Consider the following 21972-nt stretch of genomic DNA (forward strand, 5'->3'; position numbering starts at 1 on the left):
TGTTGATTTGTTGATGTTGGCCATTCTGACAGGTACGGCATTGTTGTTTTGATTTGCATCTCTTGGATAATTAGTGACTTTGAGCATGTTTTCATGTGCCTTTTGGCCTTCCTTCTGTCTTCTTTTGAAAATATTCTATTTAGGTCCATAAATAAACAAATGGGACTACATTGCCCATTTTTTTAATTGGATCATTCATCTTCCTTTTATTTAGTTGTATAAGCTGTCTGTAGATGTTGGAGATTAAACTTTATCAGTGATAACATTTGCAAATATGTTCTCCCATACAGTGGGCTTTCTTGTTGTTTTCTTTTGCTGTAAAAAAAGCTTTTTATTTTTATGTAGTCCCATTTGTTTATTTTCTTTTTAGCTTTCATTGCCCTAGGGGCAGTATCAGTGAAGAAGTTCTTTTGGCATATGTCTGAGATTTTGCTGCCTGTGGATGCCTCTAGTATTTTATGGTTTCCTGTCTTATGTTTAAGTCATGTATCCATTTTGAGTTTATTTTTGTGCATGGTGTAAGTTGATGATCAAGTTTCATTCTTATGCGTGTATCTGTCCAATTTTCCCAACACTATTTATTGAAGAGACTTCCTTGACTCCATTGTATATTTGTGCCTCCTTTGTCAAATATTAATTGAGCATAGTGGTTTGGGTTGATATCTGGGTTCTCGATCTATTCCATTGATTTATATGTCTGTTCTTGTGCCAGTACCAGGCTGTTTTGAGAACAGTGGCTTTGTAATACAGTTTGAAATCTGGTATTGAGATCTCTCCTACTTTACTCTTCATCTGAATTTTCAATTAAAGATATTTTTATAGTAGTCAATCCTGCTTTTTAATAATAAAAATACAAATAAGATTTGTGTTCATGAAGTGGAGTTACAGTGTATTATTCTACTTGTCCTTTTTATGAGGTAGTTACTCTATTTTAAAAGTAAAAAGAAAAAATTATTTTATGTTTATGTATACATACTTACATATGGTGGTGACCATTGCTCATTTTAATTCAAAAGCATTTGTTAATCCCATTGTGTATAAGGCATCATGATAAATTCTGTGAAATTCTATTAAAATAGTTGTTGCATATCAAGGTGTTTTTGATCTTTTTAGAAATGTTTTTTTTTTTTTTTTTTTTTTTTTTACAAAATGTAAGATTTTTATAGGAAGTAGGGTGTGGAAGGGGAGCTATTAACAAAAGAAAAAGAAAAAAATGATTATACTTGGGCCTAGACATCTCTTTTTTTTTTTTAGGGAAAAGAAGGGTATCGATGCAAAACATGTCCAAACATATAAAAAAATTTTATAAGAGTTTATTTGAGATAAACTGAGGACATATGCCAGGGAGCAATATCTCAAATGTTTCAGAGAAAAGGTTTTATAGTTTTTTCTTTTTCTTGGTCAACTTTTTAATTTTTATTACTTTATTTTTTAAAACCATTTTTAAATTACAGTTGAAATGCATTATTATATCAGTTTTTGGTGTATACTCCAGGGATTAGACATTACATAACTTACTAAGGGATCATCCCAATAAATCTCATATCCATTTGATACCATACATAGTTATTAGAATATTATTGACTATATTGTCTATGCTGTACTTTATATCTCCATGACTATTCCATAACAACTAATTTGTACTGCTTAATCACTACATCATTTTCACCCATCCTCCCAACTCCTCTCCCATCTGGCAACTGTCAAAACATCCTCTGTATCATGAGTCTATTTCTGTTCTGCTTGTTCACTTATTTTGTTTTTCAGATTCAATTGTTGATAGATATGTATTTATTGTTTGAACAGAATATTGCCCTTTTTCTTCTTAAAGAAGACCCTTTAGCACTTCATGTAATACTAATTTGGTGGTAATAACTTCCTTGAGCTTTTTCTTGTTTAGGAAGCTCTTTATCTTCCTTCAATTGTAAATGATAGCTTTGCTGAGTAATGTAATCTTGGTTGTAAGTCCTTGCCTTTCATCACTTTTTCTTTAAAATATATTTTTATTGATTTTTTTACACAGAGGAAGAGAGAGGGATAGAGAGTTAGAAACATCAATTCAAGAGAATCATCGATCAGCTGCCTCTTGCACACCCCCTACTGGGGATGTGCCAGCAACCAAGGTACATGCCCTTGACTGGAATTGAACCCGGGACCTTTCAGTCTGCAGGCTGAAGCTCTATTCCACTGAGCCAATCCAGTTTTGGCGCCTTTCATCACTTTGAATATTTCTAATCTATCCTTTCTAGCCTATAGGGTTTCTGTTGAGAAAGTAGCTGACAGTCATATGGGAGCTCTCTTGTAGGTAACTAATTGCTTTTCTCTTGCTGCTTTTAAGATTCTCTCTTTGTATTTAACCTTTTGTATTTTAATTATGATGTGTTTTGGTGTTGGTTTCTTTGGGATTTGTTTGGGATTCTTTGTGCTTCCTGGACTTGTGCATCTTTCACCAAATTAGGTAAGTTTTCTGTTATTATTTTTTCAAATATTACTTTTTCTGTTATTAGGTTTTCAATTTCTTGTTCATTCTCTTCTTATTCTAGCATCCCCCTGATGTGAATGTTGGTATGCTTAAATTTGTCCCAGAGGGTCCTTATATTATCTTCAACTTTGGATTCTTTTTTCTTTCTGCTATTCTGATTGGATGCTTTTGCTTCCATATATTCCAAATCAGTGATTTAATTCTTCAGTTACTCTACTGATAATTCCTTGTTAATTATTTTTCATTTCAGTTACTTTATATTTCATTTCTGACTGGTTCTTTTTTACTGTGTGGGAGTTCTAAGTTTCTTGAACATCCTTATAACCGTGTTTTGAACTCTGCATCAAGTAGATTGCTAGTCTCCATTTTGTTTAATTCTTTTTCTGGAGTTTTGTTCTGTTCTTTCACATGTTACATATTTTTTTGTGTCCTTTTGATGGGTTTCCTGTGTGTTTTTCTATGTATTTGGTAGAACTCCTACATCACCCAGGCTTGGTAGATTGATTTAATCAGTAGATGTTCAGTGAGGTTCAGCCTCCCTAGTCAAGTAAGTGACCATGACTCCAAGCTGGACACTCAGGTGTGCCCCCTCATATGGACAGTGTACACCCTCCGTTTGTTGCTGAACCTTGATTGCTATTGGCATATAATTGGGAGAGGTTTGCCTCCAGGGAAATCAGCTTCAAGGACTGGCTGTGACCACTGACCACTGACCTCTGATTACCAGCTGTTTAGGGGCCCACCCCACAGAGCAGGACTTATTTCAGCAGGGCTTTGATATCCACTGAGTTCGTCCCTTGTGTTGATTGTGGAAGTGATTAGATGGTAGTTATGCAGCGTAGTCTGAAGGTATCCATTAGGTGCACTGGTTCTGGGGCCTCCCAAGAGTTGCAAGCCAAGGTTAGCTGTCATCTATGTTCTGCTCATGGCCAACTGTCATAAGCTACAAAGCAATATGCAGATAGCTGCTACTTACGCTGGGCTTGGATGTGCCCAGGCATGACTAAGCTGCAAACCAAGGGTGACTGATGCTGGGCCTGGGGTCATTTAGTGAGAGGTATGGGGCCCACTGAAGCCATATACAATACTACTTATTTGAGAGATGTTAGGAAAATCTGAAGCATGAGCCAAGACAAGCCAGGTGCATGGAAAAGCCACTTAAAACAGCTCGGGTGGGACAGAGGTTTGGTGGGGCAAGTCCTCAGGGATCTCTAGGGCAGGGAAAATAGTGTTAGCCAGGTTGATAGAGTTTCAGATATGGCACCAACCTGCTGGCTCTGTAGGGGGAGGGCTCATCAAAGGAAAAATGGCCTCTGCCAGCACTTCAGTCTGGGAGAAAGCTGCTCCTCCGGCTCTCACCTGATACTGGACAATTCAGTTTCTTCCCACAATTCTCTGGTGCTTTTCTATATGCTGCCTTTGTGTTGGAGTTTGGAGTCAGAGTTAGTTTCTGTGTGGGCCCTTAAAAGGGACTATTTGGTACACCAGCAGCCCTCCCTCTCCCTCAGCCTCAATTCCTGATTGGTTTTACAGCCAGAGTTATGGGGACTTCTCTTTCTGGCACTAGAACCTTGGGGTGGCGGACCTGGTATGGGACTAGGACCCGTCCTCTTCAGGGGAACTTACATAGCCATGAAATCCGTTCCGATTTTAATCCACCACATGTGGGTGTGGGACCAGACCCTTCTGTGTCTCCACCCCTTCTGCTAGTCTTGGTGTAGTTCCTTCTTTGATTCTGTAGTTTTGAACTTCCATTTAGTTATATTCCAAGCAATTCTGAGTAATGACTGTTCTGTCATTTAGTTTTAATATTGTTGTGGCTGTGGGAGGGAGCAAGTAACACATTTAACTATGCCACCATCTTGACTGTCAGTCTGGCAGGTTTTTTTTTTTTGTTTGTTTTTAATGCATTTGAAATTAAGGAGGGGTCATTTAGCATTTTTGAGAATAACACAATTAATGATGATACAGGTAGAAACTTTAAAAGATCTATAATGTGCCGGGACCGGTTTGGCTCAATGGATGGAGCGTCAGCTTGGGGACTGAGGGGTCCCGGGTTCGATTCCGGTCAAGGGCATGTACCTTGGTTGCGGGCATATCCCCAGTGGGGGGTGTGCAGAAGGCAGCTGATCGATGACTCTCATCGATGTTTCTAACTCTCTCTCTCTCCCTTCCTCTCTGTACAAAATCAATAAAATATATTTTAAAAAAATAAATAAAAAAAATAAAAGATCTATAATGTTAGTCTGAGCAAATTCATACATAGTGTTCTCAGGCAATTACATAGTAGCCTGCTATGATTAGAGGATGCTGTCTTTGGAAACAAAAAATAAGGCATATAGTGTATTTGGGAAGGTCAAGACTATGTCACGAGGCCCAGGATGGGTAGCTCAGTTGGTGAGAGTGTGGTACTGATATGCTAAGGTTGTGTGTTTGATCCCTGGTCAGGGCATATATAAACATCAGCCAATGAATGAGTAAATAAGCAGAATAACAAATTGATATCTCTCTTTCTTTCTAAAAATAAAAATATTATTGAAAGGATATTGATGTTACTCAACAGTACCATCTCCTTTCCTCTTTTTCCTTCTCTACCAAAACTCCTTCACAGTTGATAATTCTAATTCTACTGCTGCCCAATCCAGCAGCAGAAATGAAAGACATTGATGGATGTGGCAGTGGTTGAGGAGTTGCATAAAGAATTTTAAAGGCATACACATTTGGTACTTAATGATTCGTTCTGCCTCAAGTAGTATTTTGCAGAGAACTTTAGTTTCTTTCACAAATTCTTTGATTGTCAAACTAATAATATGAAGGTCCTTGATAGGTGTCTGCATGAGTGCACATTTTAAATGAGTAAGCTACATGCATTTTCCATAATTCCTCAACAAAATTTATGCCTATTTTATTGTATAATATAATATTTTATGTTTCCATTTCTTTGATTTCAAATTCAGAGAAATACATCAGTCAGGGAATCAGAGTTGACAACTTAAACTGATTATTTGAACTAATACAACATCAATGAAATTTCTCCACATAACATAGCTAGTCACGCTGTCAAATATCTTTTTTTAAAATATATTTTATTGATTTTTTACAGAGAGGAAGAGAGAGGGATAGAGAGTTAGAAACATTGATGAGAGAGAATCATCCATCAGCTGCCTCTTGCACACCCCCTACTGGGGATGTGCCTGCAACCAAGGTACATGCCCTTGACCGGAATCAAACCTGGGACCCTTCAGTCCACAGACCGACGCTCTACCACTGAGCCAAACCAGCTTCAGCTGTCAAATATCTTAAAGTAATAAATATTATTGACTAGAGCTAAATATATTCTATAATTTATTTAATATTTTTGAATATGTAATATTTTTATATGTAATAAAAATATATACTATTTTTAATGTATAACTTTCTTTCCTTTGGGCAGAAATTTTATCTTTACAGGAAGAATGGTTTAGTTATTTGTTAAATTTACATGGGTATATGTTTTTTCAAATTAATTTAGCCACAAGTAAAAAATTCAGATTCAACAGAAATACATAAAATTAAATATTAGTACCTGAAATAAATACAACACAAATTTCAAGGAATCTATCTTTTGAACCATAACCACTCTGTCAGAAGACTGAGAATCTGTCTAATGAAAGTGGGCAGGGAATTTTACCGATTACAGTGACGGAGCAGATTTCTGTTCTCTGCAAACCAACGTTCTCTGCCAATTGTAATTAGTAGTCACATTGATTTAGTGTGTCCTACAACTGAATTAGTCAAGGAAGAACTTATACTCAACTACTTCAGGATTTATTTATACACTTTGGTTAATATCTTAAAACACAGCAAATGGAACAAGAGAACCAAATTGCTGCCTACCTAATTATGGTAGGGAAAATTCTAAAGATGCCTGCCCTCCCTCAAGATTCCCATTCCCAGGTTATTCAATCAAACACTAATCTAGGTACTTCTGTGAAAGAACTTTGTAGATGTAATTAATGTTATTAATGAAATAACCTTAAAATAGGAAAATTCTACTGAATAGTTCAAGTGGCCCCAATGCAATCACATAGTTCCTTAGGACCTTATATATACAAGAACCTGTCATTTACAAATAGATAGTAAAACTTCCCCCTTTTCACCCATCCCCAACCCACATTCATTTGTTACCTATCAAAATGTTCTCTATATCATTGAGTTTGTTTCTGTTTTGTTTGATCATTTATTTTGTTTTCTTTTTTATATTCCACATATAAGTAAAACTACCTTGTATTTGTCTTTCTGACTGACTTATTTCACTCAGCACAATGTCCTCTGGGTCCATCCATGTTGTAACCCACAGCAAGATTTTGTTTCTTTTTTATGGCCGAGACATATTTTTTTGTACATATGCACCACTGCTTCTTTATCTATTCATCAATTTTTTAAATATATATTTTTATTGGTTTCAGAGAAGAAGAGAGTGAGATAGAAACATCAATGATGAGAGAGAACCATTTATTGGAGGCCACAACCTGGGCATGTACTCTTGACCAAAATCAAACCCAGGAACCTTTAGTTTGCAGGCCTACACTCTCTCCATTGAGCCAAATAAGCTAGGGCTATCCACTAATCTATTTATGGACACATAGGTTACTTTTATATCTTTGCTATTGTAAATAATGCTGCAATGAACGTATGGATGCATATGTCTTTTTGAATTAGAGTTTTGGGTTTCTTTGGAAAAATAACCAGAAGAATTTTGGGTCCTTTCTTATCTCTTGTTATAGGCTTTTATTTAAAGTCTATATTGTCTGATATAAATATTGCTATTCTGGCTTTTTTGTTTGATTGTTTCTTTTTATGAAATTACTTTTTCCATCTCTTTACTTTCAGCCTGTGTGTGTCATTTGACTCTTGTAGACAGAATATGTAAAGGTCCAGTTTTATTATCCATGCAGCCTCCAAACATCTTTTGACTGGAGTATTTAATCCATTTACACATAAAATAATTATTGATAGATATGTAGTTATTGTGATTTTATTATTCATATATATATTATTTTTTATTTTTTATTTATTTTTTCTTCTTTTTAAAACAAGTCTCTTTAACACTTCCTGTGATACTGGTTTGGTGATGATGAACCCCTTTAACTTTTTCCTGTATGGGAGACTCTTCATCCTTCAATTCTAAATGATAGCTTTGCTGGGTAGAATTATCTTACTCGTAAATCCTTGCTGTTCATCACATTGACAATTTCATGCCAGTCCCTTCTGACTTGCAGTTTCTGTTGATAAATCAGCTAAGTTTTATAGGAGATCCCTTGTAGGTAACTGTTTTTCTCTTATTGTTTTTACCATTCCTCTTTGTATTTAACCTTTTGTATTTTAGATATGATGTGTTTGGTTCACCTTGCTTGGGACTCTCTACACCTACTGGATTTGTATTTATATTTACTTTGCCAGGATAGGGAAGATTTTTATAATTATTACTTCAAATAGGTTTTAATCCTGTGTGCTCTCTCTTCTCCTTCTTAATGTTAGTATACTTGGTATCCCAGTGACTTCTTAAATTATCCTCATTTAGATAGCTTTTTCCTTTTTGCTGTTTTGACAGAATTTTCTGCTACCTTATCTTTCAAATTGCTGGTCTAGTCCTCTGTTTCATCTAATCTACTCAATTCCCTCTAATGCAGTGGTTGCCAACCAGTTGTCCTCAGACCACTGGTAGGTCCAAAAGGTTGGTGACTGCTGGTTCAAGGAAACCTTAAGGAAACCTTCGGAGCAGTGGTTGCCAACAAGTGGTCCTCAGACCACTGATGGTTTGTGAGGTCTGAAAGGTTGGTTATCGCTGCTCTAATGTATTCTTTATTTCTGACTGGTTCTTTTTTATGGCTTTTTTGTTTTTATGCTGGTGAAATTGTCACTAAGTTCCCTGAGCAACCTCATAATTGTTTTGTTGTTGTTAATTCTCATTGGAGGGTATTTTTTTCTTTAATACTTAGAGAGAGTGAAAGGGTGCATATATGTTTATAAGTCTTATATTTTCTTGATGGGTTGATTCTTTTTTCATTATAAATGTCCTTTTCTTCTTTTTTGTAGGAGGGATACTTTCAGATTCAAGAAATTAATGATTTCAGGTCCTATTTCTTCTTTAGACACTATTGAAAGAGTACATTCATCTTTGGGACAGTCCCTCTGTACTAAGGAGATCCTGGGACAGGATCTGGGGTGTTTATCTAAAGAGTCCCTTGAGATAAACTAACCATGTATGTGTGGGACATTCAAGTAGTTGTTAGTGAAGAGACTACTCTATGCAAAGCAGGACCAGCAAAGACCAGAGGCTTTAATTTAAATTTTAAGCATACACAAAGTAATTTAATCAATTGCCAGAGGAATTATACCACATGAAACATATGCAGTTGCAAATTACACAACTTTTTGTTACACAATTCCTGGTGCTGCGGGTACAGGCTTAAGTGGGATCCCAGTGGTGCTGTCCTTGAGAGTCCGGCAGTTAGGCTGGTCTGGTCCTGATGCAGGGAGCCGGTGTTCCTCACCCAGAGCTCGATTGCCTCTCAATCAGGTGTTACTGACTGTTCTTCTGTTGTCTGGCAGAGGGAGGAGTGTGGAGCAGCATCCCTTGCTGGACTGGCAAGAGGACGGGCCTTTGTGGCTGTCTCGACAGACGAGCACTTTGACTGTCTGGACCCCAGTTTTAAAGCCTGTACCCCATTTGCAGCCACTCAGGTGACCAGACTCAAACCCAGGACACATGTTTATCTCCAACAGGGCAAGGGGTTATCTAGGGAGAGAACATTACTCACTTAGGTGGTTATCTTGACAAGTCACTCTGCGTTGTTTACTGAAGTTCAAATTCTTATCTATGAGGTACACATGCTTCAGGGCAGTGGGGAATCACACTTTAAGTTCCAAGGAAAGGTGATTTAAACATTTTAAAACCTCCTTAACATTATATATATATATATATATATATATATATATATATATATATATATATATATATATATATTAAGGCATTTTTAAACATTTCTATATATTACTATGACACCCTCTCTTTCACCTTCTTAAAAAGAGGTTTGTCATTAGTCAAAACCAGTTCAGCAGATTAACTGGCTACAACCTCCACACACTTCTGTATTTCTGTAGATTCTGACCCCAAATATTCTGGACACAGCTTTTTAGATCAGAGGCCAAATGAAACATGAACTGTAACTTCCAGTACTAGAGTGCATTTGTGTATCAGTCTCTCAAAAATAAAATTCCAGGCACCACCCTCTGAGATACAGCGCAATAAAGGTAGCCCAGGAAAGCTTGGCAGGCAGATCTGGCCCTCACATGATGCTACTCCGACCCAGAGGTGGATCTGAGAGCTGATCTTTGGTGCATTTTGCATGTTGACCAGCTCATTTCAGAAAGAATGGTCTAGACCAGCTGTCGCCAACGTATGGTCCAAGGGCTACTGTTAGTACATGAGGTCCAAAAGGTTGGCGACCGCTGGTCTAGACGGTCATCCTGGCCCTGCAGCACCCACCTCAGCCCGCCCTGCCACCCATGAATACATTAAGACTCATTTTATGAAAGGTGATTATATATTCAGTCACCTTCTTGACCTTTTAAACATCCATGGCATCATGAATTCCACACCTAAAGTGGCCAGGAGTATCATCTGTAATGACATGGATTCCAGATAGACTGACACTTGATTTCTGTGGTTGTGAAAATATTAAAAGTGCTTTTTCTACAAAGCATTTAAAAATCAAAATAGCCAACAATGAATAGACAAAGTTTGCAGAGATAAATTAACTCTGAATGATCAGTGCAGGTATTTTTTCTTTCTTTTTTTTTTTTAAATATGTTTCCTCCTTACCTCCCACTACTGGCTATAACCAAAGGTCTGACCTACCACGGCAAGCTGTTGTCAGATCTTATGGACACCCCTTTCCAAGCGCCACATGTTTTTTATAAAATCAGAGACTTTGCCAAGATAGCTGTGAGATGATAAGGGCAAGGAGAACAAATATTGGCATGAATTTCACTCCAAACATCTTTGTAGGAGACCTCAGCTCCAAGTGAGCTGCACAACCAGGGAGATGTGCTGGGAACCGGAGAGAGGTGGTAGCTAAAGTGGCAATGCTTAGACTCTTCCGTTGGGCAAAAGGGCAGGAGGGTCCTCCTCACCCAGGCCCGAGGGGGACTTCATGCTGTCGGTTAGTGAGGACATTCGAGTTTGGTCCACTGAGAGTTCTTCCATGAGGGGCGGAGACAGTTTGGAGGAGGGCACAGATGAGTAGAGTCATAGATGCTCCAGTGCGGTGCCCGCGGCCTTCCCGGCGTGCAGGAGGGGGTGCCCACGGCCTCGTTGGGGCCCGGCTGCTGCCCCTCGGGAGACCTGGAGACGGCACCTCAGCCTTGAGGTCACTTTCGAGCCCCAGTTTGTACGTGAAGCCATTCAGCACCAGGCCTGGGTGGAACTGGCTCCCGGCAGTGTAGGGGGGGAGGGAGGGGGCTGCGAGGGCATGAACTGCTTCTCAAGCCAGCCGGGCTCCTCCACCAGTTGCAGACGGTCACTTACAGGGACGGTTTGCCTTGCTCCGGAAGTAGTTCTCCTGCTGAGGCGTCCGGGCTGCGCGAGGCCATGGTCTCGCGGGAGGCTGTGGTTCATGCGATTCTGGCCTCTTTGCTGGAATAGTGAAGAAGGCCTTCGGCCGCGCCAGAGCCTCTCTCTGGTTAGGTGTAGCTGTAATGCTGTGGTGTAGGTGGAGGACTCAGGTCTCTCTTCATCCAAATGCGAACATGTGTTTTCTTGTTGCTTATTTGGGCACATCACAGGGAAGAGTGTTGCCAATGCGGATATGATAACCAGGGCGCAGTGATGGCAACAGCTCTGATGGGCCCAGCCCGCGGGGAACACACTGGCTTTCAGGCATCATGCACCACTTTTCTTGTGGTATTAGTGTCATCTACCAGCTCAATTATATAATCCCCTGGAGATACATTTTGAAGGAGGAGCTGGTTGTATTTTGCTCCTGATAATAGGCCTTTTCTTTTGAAGGTCCCTCATGCTTGAGATTGTTAATGGAGGTAGAGGAACCGGAAGGCAAAGGTGGGTGCCTGCATATCCGAACCGTACTGGGTGATATTCAGGTTCCCAGGCTTCCAGAACGGTGTGCAGGCCAGGTTGTCCGGCTATACCAAGCCACAGGCTCAGGTTCTGAAAAATAAAGGGTGATAATTGCTTTCCTTTTTCATGGAGGAAAAAGGGGACATTCTTTACAAAGAAATCCGTCTCAAACTTCATATTCAGGAAAGGCTGAGATTACATTCCAGTTCTTCTGAAACTACTGTTGAGCTGCTTCAGAGTCAGTTGTTGGTATTTTCTTCCCTCTGACTTCAGCTCCTCCAGTACTAACCGAAATCCTTGTAGGAATTCCACGCCCAGGGCCCCTGGGGACCAAAGAATAGTGACTGCCACTTGGCCATAACAGGCGAACTGACTCATCAGCAATCACAGGATTCAAGTATGTGGTTCAATCTGATTTGGTAAGTAGGGAACCAAGGTTGGAACCCAGGCCTACGTTAGAGATGACCAGAGGGCCCTGGGCCAATCTGGAACAGATTCACTTGGCCCATCCCATTCTGTGTTTTGTCATATTACAATTAGTTATTATGATTTCTAAAAATCAAAATTATAATTCAGTATTGAGGAGTACTCAATATGTAACGATCCAATCGTTATAATAATGATTAGTTATTGATATTTATAATTTCTCTTTATTGACATTCTCGTATATCAGTAGAGAGAAGGAGTTTATATCTAAGACGCTTATTTCCTCTCAACTATCTGAACTAAGGCGTATTTCTGTAATAGATGAACACACCGTTTCCTTTATAAAAGTTTTGACATTTTAACCTTTTCCTCAGGCCGTGGACCTTGTCATGGTGATACACTCCTGTAGCCTGATATTTTGGAAAATGTTATTAAGAACTGATATTATTTCACTGCTAAAATGCTCAATATTTTTCTTCCTTTGAGCCAGTTTATTACTCTGTAGCATGCAATAGGATTTATGTTTCTTCTACTCACAATCATACCCATTAATCACCTAGAACTTGGAAAATGGAGGAAACACACCACTGCCTGTTAATAGTTGAAGAAACCAAGACTGAAAATTTTACCTTCTCTTTCCTGAGCATCAAAGTTGGTGGAATTCACTGCCAAAGTTACTGGATTTAGTCTCAAGTCTTGATTCATGTTTTTTGTTGTTTTTATGTTTTATATACTCTCCTTTTTTGGTTATCAATCTTGTTATATTGGATTTTACTCCAACACCTACTCAGTAAATAAGAAAAAATAATTTTGAAAGCCCTTTGACATTAACATTTATAATTATAAATGAAATCATGCTGTTTATGTTCTTTGTAATCCTAATAATTAACACTTTGTCACAACTTTATTTTAAGCATGCTTTGAAGATACACTCTGCACTTGCTTTTAGGGAGGTAGGCTTAAAATAAGAATTTATGAATCATATAAACAAACAAGTGAATATATTAGAGATTAATAGCAAATACATGATGATGATGATGATGATATATGTGTGATTTGATTTACTATGCTCCTTCAAAGAGTAAGAGAGGTGTGAGGAGAGAACATTGGTTACATTTTTGTTGTTGTTGTCAGCTTCACAAGTCTCTTCTTGATGTTTAGAGCCAGTAGTAGGAGGGTGTCGGATGAGGGAATGGGCATGTGGGAAAAGTTATGCTCCCAAGGATCTGCTTTCTTTTATAATTATAGATTAGATGACTAAAGTCTTATGGAAAGCAAGGAATTCTATGCTCATACTGTAGAGAATAAGGTAAAATTACAAGTGCATTTAAAAATATGTTTGTTATTATCACCAAGATGAAATTAAAGGTAGAAAACAAGAAATTGCTATTGGATGCATTTTGAACACTTTTTTTTTCCCCCCATGGAAGGAAAACTTATTACCAGTACAAATGTTAAAGGACCTCAAGCTGTTTCTGAATTTAAAACTTTACTTTGCACGACAACCTAAAGATTAACCTTTATTTTGTTTCTGACAAAGTACAGAATTTACAGTGTCATAGCACATAACAAATGTCATAGTTTATATTTATAAAATACCCTTATTTAAATAATTGATTATTTTATTGCAAATGCTACTCTTAATACTTTTTAGCATAATGTGGCAAATCTGATTATTGACCAAACTTAAAAAAATAAACATGATTAATATAAGTAATTTTCTTAAAAAATGGAGGCAATTTGCCTGTATAATTATGGATGTTATTTTTAGTAGCTGAATATTTATAAACAATAATTTAGGGCCTATTGAATACTGTTGTCATTTGCATTGCTAATAATATTATTTAAACTTAAAACAATATTTTAATGTAGCTCTTTAGGCTTATTTAATTAATCATTTGCTTAACATTTGCTTTATTTGCTGAATATAAAGAAGAAACAAACTGATAGTCCACTTTGTATCACTATGATAACATCATCTAAATTGTGTTTATACTAAAGGCCTGGTGCACGAAATTCATGCAAGTGAGTGGGTGTGGTGGTGGTTGTCCCTAAACCCAGCCTGCACCCTCTCCAATTCAGAACCCTTGGGGGATATCCTACTCAAAATCTGGGACCTTTGGCTCCTAACTGTGCAACAGCCTGCCTGCTTGATCACTCCTAACCACCTCTGTCTACCTGCCTGATCCCCCTAAATGCTCTCCCCTGCCAGCCTGATTCCCCCTAACTACTCTCCCCTGCCGGCCTGATCTTTCTAACTGCTCTCCCCTAAAAACCTGATCCCATAATTGCTCTCCCCTGCTGGCCTGATCCCCGTAACTGCTGTTCCCTGCCATCCTGATTGCCCCTAACTGCCTCTGCCTTGGCCCTGCCACCATGGATTTGTCCAGAAGGACATCCAAAAGGTTATCTGGAAGATATCTGGTCTAATTAGCATATTACCCTTTTATTAGATACATAATAACTAGAGGCCCAATGCACGAAATTCATGCAAAAAATAGGCCTTCCTTCCCTCTGCTACCAGCACTGTCTTCCCTCTGGCACCCCAGACCCAGGCTTCCCTCTGGCTACTGGCTGGCACTCGGGACCCAGGCTTCCCCGGCAGACCAAGCTTCATCCAGAAGGTTGTCTGGAAGGATGTCCAGTCTAATTAGCATATTGTGCTTTATTATTATAGAAGATTTCAGGGAGTATATTCTGTTATTGCTGGAATTTAAATTATGCATCAGACTGTATCTATAAGTAATCATTAATGTCATTGCTTTCTGTTTAATTAGAGTACAATTTTGGAATAAGTCTAGGGAAAAAGAGGTATTTAAGATTTCATAATGTTACTATTGATTACTTATGATGTGACAATTAAATTTGATTTCCAACTTAGTTTAAAATGCCACTAAATAACTAGGGTAGACATATCATTATAATCATCATCAACATCATTTGTTCATTCTTTTTGACAAACAGTGGCACACAAAATAGAGAAGCAGAAAATAATAGTTCCTAGATTATATACTTCAATCTTGTCAAGTATTACAGGAAAGCTATGAAAGTCCAGAGAATGTTATTACTTATGTATTTATCCATTTACTAGAGGCCTAGTACATGAAAATTCATGCACTGGAGGGGAGGTCCCTCAGCCTAGCCTGCCCCTTCTCACAGTCTGGGAGTCCTCAAGGGCAGGAGATACCCCCATCAGACCTCTGCTGCTGCCACTTCTGGCAGCACAAGCCTTGGCCAGGCCTGGTTACTTTAGCCTTGGGTGGCCCTGGGCGGCTGGGAAGCTACCATCCAAGGCTTGCCTGTGCCTCGGGCAAGCCCTGGGAAGCAGAGGGGCTGAGGGGTCTGGGAGACTCCTGAGGGAGGCGCTTGGCAAGGCCGGGCCCCGATGGTGCTCAGGAGACTGAGCGCCACCAATCTGTGGCTGTGGGTACTGCCATCTTTGAGAGCACGTCAGTATATTAGCATATTCCCACCTTATAGGCAGTGGGCACAGCTATCTTTGAGGGTGGGGCAGTCAACTAGCATATTTCTTCCTTATTGGCTGTGGGCACTGCTATCTTTGAGGATAAGAGAGTCAATTAGCATATTCACTCCTTATTGTCTGTGGGCACCGCCATCTTTGCGGCAGTGTCAAGGTCAATTAGCATATCCCCTCTTTATTAGATAGGATTTTTATTTATCCTTACCCGAGAATACTTTTTTAATTTTCTTGTTTTTTTAAAGAGAGAGTGGAAGGGAGAAGTACAAACAGAGAGAAACATTGATGGGAGAGAGACACATCAATTGGTTGCCTCCTGCACACATCCCAACTGACAACTGAGGCATGTTGCCCTTGATTGGATTCAAACTCATGGCCCTTCAATCCATAGACCAACAATCTAACCACTAGCTAGGACTACGTTTATTTTGTAGTCTTTTAAACAGTAGCTGGCACTGCCTGTACTGCAGCATACAAGAGAGAATTAGGGCTCAGTATTGTTTTCCATAATCCTGGAAAAAGCTGGGACTATTTGATCTAATCCTTTCTGGAGAAAATCACAGCAAACAATGATCTCTTTTGAATTCCTCATTCAATTGCTTATTTTGGAGGGCAGTCCTAACATGTTTTCTCTGGATACCATCTTTGCAGAATTATAAAACTTTCTATGTTATATAAGTTAAGTTGGGTTGTGGACTGCAGCCCATAATAGTGCTATAGGGAATATAATCCCAATTAGTAATTTCAATGGGGAATATAATGAAGTAAAAATATCAGTCAGATCATTTGCAAAAGCAAATGATGTAGTTAAATGTTTAATTCTTTGAGCAAAAACATATTGATCCAATGTGAGTATAAGCCTGAATTACTGTCTGGTGTATTAAGTAAGTTTACCAGTGATTACCCTAAGTCTAACTGCTGACTCTTGTTTCTAATAGCCTACTTTCTCTCACTGGTCTCCAAAGTGGACTCTCCTTCAAACTTAAGAAGCCGAGTTTTTCTTCCAACGAATAACCTGCATCCTTGTCAGGTATTTGAAAGCACACAACACTTTAAAACTTTTTACATTTGGGAACTTCTTTATTATAATTGTTTGAATATTAATTATTTTTTCACAGGTTACATTTTATTACTTCTCCAGCCATATGAGTGGCAAATTGACAGCTGGCCTTCAAACTACATGTGGGGGTCCTGTTCAACCTTTATGGCAAAACAGAGCTGGGCCCCAACATCAGTGGGAGAGAAAGGTCATCAGCATTCAGTGCTCCCAGAAATTTCAGGTATGTTTGTTATGTTTTCTAGCTATTTTTTTTAAACAAGATGATAAGATACAATTTTTTTAAAAGAACTTCCTTTAAAAATATGTTTTTATTGATTTTTAGAGAGTACTAGGTGAATTAAAAGTTGGATGTATAACTGTCCCATTTGGCATAGGACTGAGGGATTTGTCAGGACTTTTAAGAGTTGAGACCAAATAGTTCCAAGAAATTGGGTTGGGCAGTCACCCCAAAAGACACTTAAAAGTTTTATGGCCGAAACTGGTTTGGCTCAGTGGATAGAGCATCAGTCTGCGTACTGAAAGGTCGCAGGTTCGATTCCAGTTAAGAGCATGTACATTGGTTGTGAGCATACCCCAGTAGGGGGTGTGCAGGAGGCAGCTGATCTATATTTCTCTCTCATTTATGTTTCTAGCTCTCTATCCCTCTCCCTTCCTCTCTGTAAAAAATCAATAAAATATATTAAAAAAAGGTTTTATGTTAATGTATTAAAACTGAAGTTGATAAATATTAAGATATATTGATATATCAGTAAAATATAACCTTCTAAATTTCTTCTTAAATTTTTGAGTCCCCCTCATTTTTTTCTTTATTTTTCTTACTGTTCCAATGTCCTATTTCTTTTAATTTATTCTTAACGCCCACTCTCCTTTCAGACTTTTCTCATGCTTTTGAGAGAACAGGGTTTTGTTGGGCAATGAGGAAAATACTGTTTAATTAAATACTCACTGGTCATATTAATTTCATGGTTAAACTCAAATTATTCAATACAGCCTTTATTTTCCAAAATAGATTTGAGAAATAAAGTCAAAGCAAACCTTTAAAATTTAAACTTATTTATATAACCTAATAAAACTTATGTATGGTAGAAATTATAATCTAATAATTATTATAAGGGTTCTTGGAAAAGTATGGCATATTTTAACATTTGGGACAGCCAAGCAAAATTTTCCAGTTAAAAGAGAATCTTAAAGCATTTTATTCTGAATTAATTTGCTTTTTAAACCTGATTTGTGAGCTAATATAGGCCAAATGGGTTTCCTTTATCATCTTTATTAAGATAGTATAATATAGTCAATTTTATAATTTTGTTAAAGAGTGCAAAATCATTTGATATGTGATGAATTTAGCATTTGCTTTAATATCAATCTTGAATTGGAGTTAATTTTAAGTTCAGCTATTTTGAATGGCAAAGTGGAAAGATAGGAGAATGAGCAGGGTCACTATTATAAAAATTAAATTATAAAATATAATAATGGCATATTTTTTAATTGAACTGTCATAAAATCACAATAGTTTGGAATTTTCAGACTTTTGTAAACTAAATAAGTATTTGAATAAATTAAAAGAAAAGCTCTTAATAGATGGATAAATGACACCTGGACAGATAAATCTTAAATGGAATTTTATGGTTAGAAACACAGTTCTGTAATTTTGAGCCTTTGCACTCAATTTAAATGATATATCAGTTTTTGTTGGGAGGTTATCCTAAGCCATTAGGCATTTAAGTCCTCCTATGAATGATTGATTCATTTATTAAAAAAAGACTTATTTGAGGCACTAAAGATGCTGTGGGTGTGATTCAGGGGATGTTCCCAGCTCCATGTTAATGGGAAAAGAGTTCCCCAGCTGTATTGAGATAGAGTTGACATGTGAAATTATGTACAATTAAGGGTATAAAGTGATGATTTGATGCAGGTATATATTGTGAAATGATTATCAAAATAAAGCTAGTTAATGCACCCATGACTTCACATAATTCTAGGTTGTTTTTGTTGTTGTGTGTGGTGAAAACATTTAAAATCAGTAGCTAGTGTGGCTCAGTTGGTTAGGCCCTGGTCCGTGCACCCTAGGGTTGCCATTTTATTTTATTTTATTTTATTTATTTATTTTTAACATTTTATTATAAAATAAATAAATAAATAAAATTTTACAGAGAGGAAGGGAGAGAGATAGAGAGTTAGAAACATCAATGAGAGAGAAACATTGACCTGCTGCCTCCCTACTGGGGATGTGCCCACAACCAAGGTACATGCCCTTGACCAGAATCAAACCTGAGACCTTTCAGTCTGCAGGCTGAGGCTCTATCCATTGAACCATACTAGTTTTAGCAGGTGTTGCCATTTTAATTCCTGGTCAGGACACTTGCCCAAGTTGCAGACTTAATCCCCAGTAGGGGGTGTGCAAGAGCCAGACAATTGATATTTTGCTCTCACATCACTGCTTCTGTCACTCCTCTCTTCCTCTTTGTTTGAAAATCAATTAAAAATCTTTTAAAAATTAAAACATCTACTTTTTTATTAACCAATTTTCAAGTACATATTATAATATTATTAGCTAAATTCACCATGCTGCATGTTAGATACCCTGAACTTATTCATCTTACAATTGGAAGTTAATATTCTTTAACTAACATTTCCTCTCACCACAGCCCCTGGCAACTACCATTCTGCTCTTTTTTAAAAGTTATTATTTTTAATTGAATTTATTGCAGTGACATTAGTTCACAAAACCATACAGGTTTTAAGTGTACAATTCAATAAAACATCATCTGTACATTACATTGTGCACCCGTTGCCCAAAGCAACGTCTCTTTCCATCCCTACCATTTCTCTATTCTTTGATTTTTATGAGTTTGGATTGTTTCAATTATACATATAAGTGAGTTTATATTATATTTGTCTTTCTTTGTCTGACTTATTTCACTTAGCATAATACCACATAGATCCATCCATGTTGTCATAAATGGTAGGATTTCCTTTTTTTTTTAGGAATTATTTCTTTGTATGAATACAGCATATTTTCTTTTTTTATTTTATTTTATTTTATTTTTTATTTTTTATTTTATTTTTTATTGATTATGGTCTCACATAATTGTCCTTATTCCCCCATTCCACATTTTCTTTATTCATTTACCATCCACAGATACTTGAGTTATTTCCATGTCCTAAGATTATGAGTAATGCTGCAGATATGGGAGGATAGATATCTTTTTTGAGACAGTTATTTCATTTCCATTGAATATATATCCAGAAGTGGGATTGCTGGATCATATGGTAGTTCTATTTTTAATTTTTTGAAGAACCACTGTACTGTTTTCCATAGTGGCTGGACCAAATTTACATTCCCACCAACAGTGCATAAAGTGTTTCCTTTCTCCACATCCTCACCATTCTAACATGTGTGAAGTATATCTCATTTTGGTTTTGATTGCATTCTTTTAATATTCAGTGATGCTGAGCACCTTCCTTTTCATGTTAGCAATTTGTACAAATGTTTACTCAGGAGTTCTGCCCATACTCTTTATTTTCCATTGAGTTTTATGAGTTCCTTACATATATTGGATATTAACCTCTTACTGGTATATTGTCATCAAAGAGAAAATTGTTGACAGGCATGGGGATGAGATGCAGTATGTTGCTGGATTTGGTGTGTTTGGAAAGAGAATCCATACATTTTAATTTGTTGTGGATATTGAGGTGCTAGAGATTTCTAATTTATATCTTATACTTCTCTTCCTACTCCCTTATGTCTCTTTGTCTTTTATCAATGACAACAAAAGCAATAACACAGAGCCGAGAGTGCTTTTGAGGGGATTGAGTCACATTGACTAGATGTTGCAGGATGAACCCCCTGAAGTCCTTCTGTCTGCATGCTTGTATAAATTTTAACGACTGACATGGGAATCTTGTTTATATATAAACGTTATCAGTGTTTACACATCTTTTCCATCTTTCAAACAGAGTGGATGTAAGAAAGTCTTGAACTATCTTCTTATGTCAAACGTCTCTCCTTAGGTCAGGCTTTTTACTGGCAGAGCAACTCATTCAGATGTTGGGCAGAGCTGGAACCTGTTTGTTTTGTAGGTTAGACCTTTTAAAATAGCCTCCTGCCGAAACCGGTTTGGCTCAGTGGATAGAGCTTTGGCCTGTGGACTGAGGGGTCCCAGGTTCAATTCTGGTCGAGGTCATGGACCTCGGTTGAGGGCACATCCCCAGTGGGAGGTGTGCAGGAGGCAGCTGATTAATGTTTCTCTCTCATCAATGTTTCTAACTTTTTATCTCTCTCCCTTCCTTTCTGTAAAAAATCAACAAAATATATTTTAAAAAATAAAATAGCCTCCTGTCTTTCTCAGCTGTCCAATCCCAAAGGGCACATTGTGTGGGTTGATGATTAAATATGTGGAGTAGCTAAATATAGAACTTAAAATTCTCAAGTTTATCATCTCCAGTGCAGTTCAGCTGTAGCTGAGGCAGCAGGGTTATTCATTTGAGTGCTTTAAAATGCAGCAGTGGCTTCATCCAAAGCAGACGCATGTGCAGTGCATTGATTTGTTTTCCCAAATACTTTATTGCTGATATAGAAGCAGTGCTCCTACCTTACAGGCTTTGTAAAAATTAGGAAATAACATGACTCTGTTGGGACCTTTGGCTACATCAGTCTTTCAGGTTGCAGGTATGCTTTAGTTCTCTCCTGTCAGCCAGTGAGCAGGTGTTCATTTGCTGCTGTTTGGCTGGGCTGCAGAGATGTGCTGTGCTTGTAATACTGCCTGTCACCAGCCAGTAGCTCATTCCTGAAAAGCTATAGTGAGAGGCTTATTGGCGGGCATTTGTAATCAGTGTCTCCAGACAGTGACTGCTGCCTCATCATTTTACAAGCCTCTGAGAATTATTCTGTTTTTCACAATTTCCCCTCCATGCTGCCTTCTGGTCATTTTAAAGCCCTCCGTGCTTCCTTTAGAAATATATAAATAGAAGATTTTCGACCCACCTGGACCTTGGCTCAGCATTAGTTTCTGAGAAACCCTCTGGACTGTGAGGGCTTTTCACCTTCATTTGTAAAGTCCTGGGTCCATCCCTTAAGAAAATGGAAGCATGCTAATTTTTGAGAAAATACTGCTACATAAACAAAGAGTGATGTTTATGCATTTAGTCAACAAAGATGGCCGAATTTCAGTAAGTCATGAAGATGTTTAAGGAATAATAACAACCACCAATTTATTAAGCACTTACTATGTGTAAGGTCTACATTTAGCCCTTTGTGTATATTATCTCACTGACCCTTCACAGCAGTCCTCTGCAATAAGACTATAATTTGCCCCATTATTCAATGAGGATTAAGAGCTTTAGACAGTGGACTAACTCCAAGCTGATTAGTTTGATTTCAGATCTCAATCATGTAGTCACTG

At 37.8% G+C, this 21972-nt stretch overlaps 1 protein-coding gene across 1 annotated transcript in view; it reads left to right on the forward strand.

The window, feature by feature from the left end:
- The window catches only part of MALRD1 (MAM and LDL receptor class A domain containing 1), a gene marked incomplete at its 5' end in the record, with an annotated part of 553418 nt that overhangs the window by 23722 nt on the left and 507724 nt on the right, over positions 1 to 21972 (forward strand). The window contains 2 exons of the mRNA XM_084867858.1: positions 16446 to 16537; positions 16626 to 16787. Coding sequence (XP_084723984.1) covers positions 16446 to 16537; positions 16626 to 16787 — 254 coding nt within the window. The remainder of the gene's footprint in view (positions 1 to 16445; positions 16538 to 16625; positions 16788 to 21972) is intronic.

The sequence above is a fragment of the Pipistrellus hanaki genome (assembly GCF_964339955.1).
Source record: "Pipistrellus hanaki genome assembly, chromosome: 1".
NCBI lineage: Eukaryota > Metazoa > Chordata > Mammalia > Chiroptera > Vespertilionidae > Pipistrellus > Pipistrellus hanaki.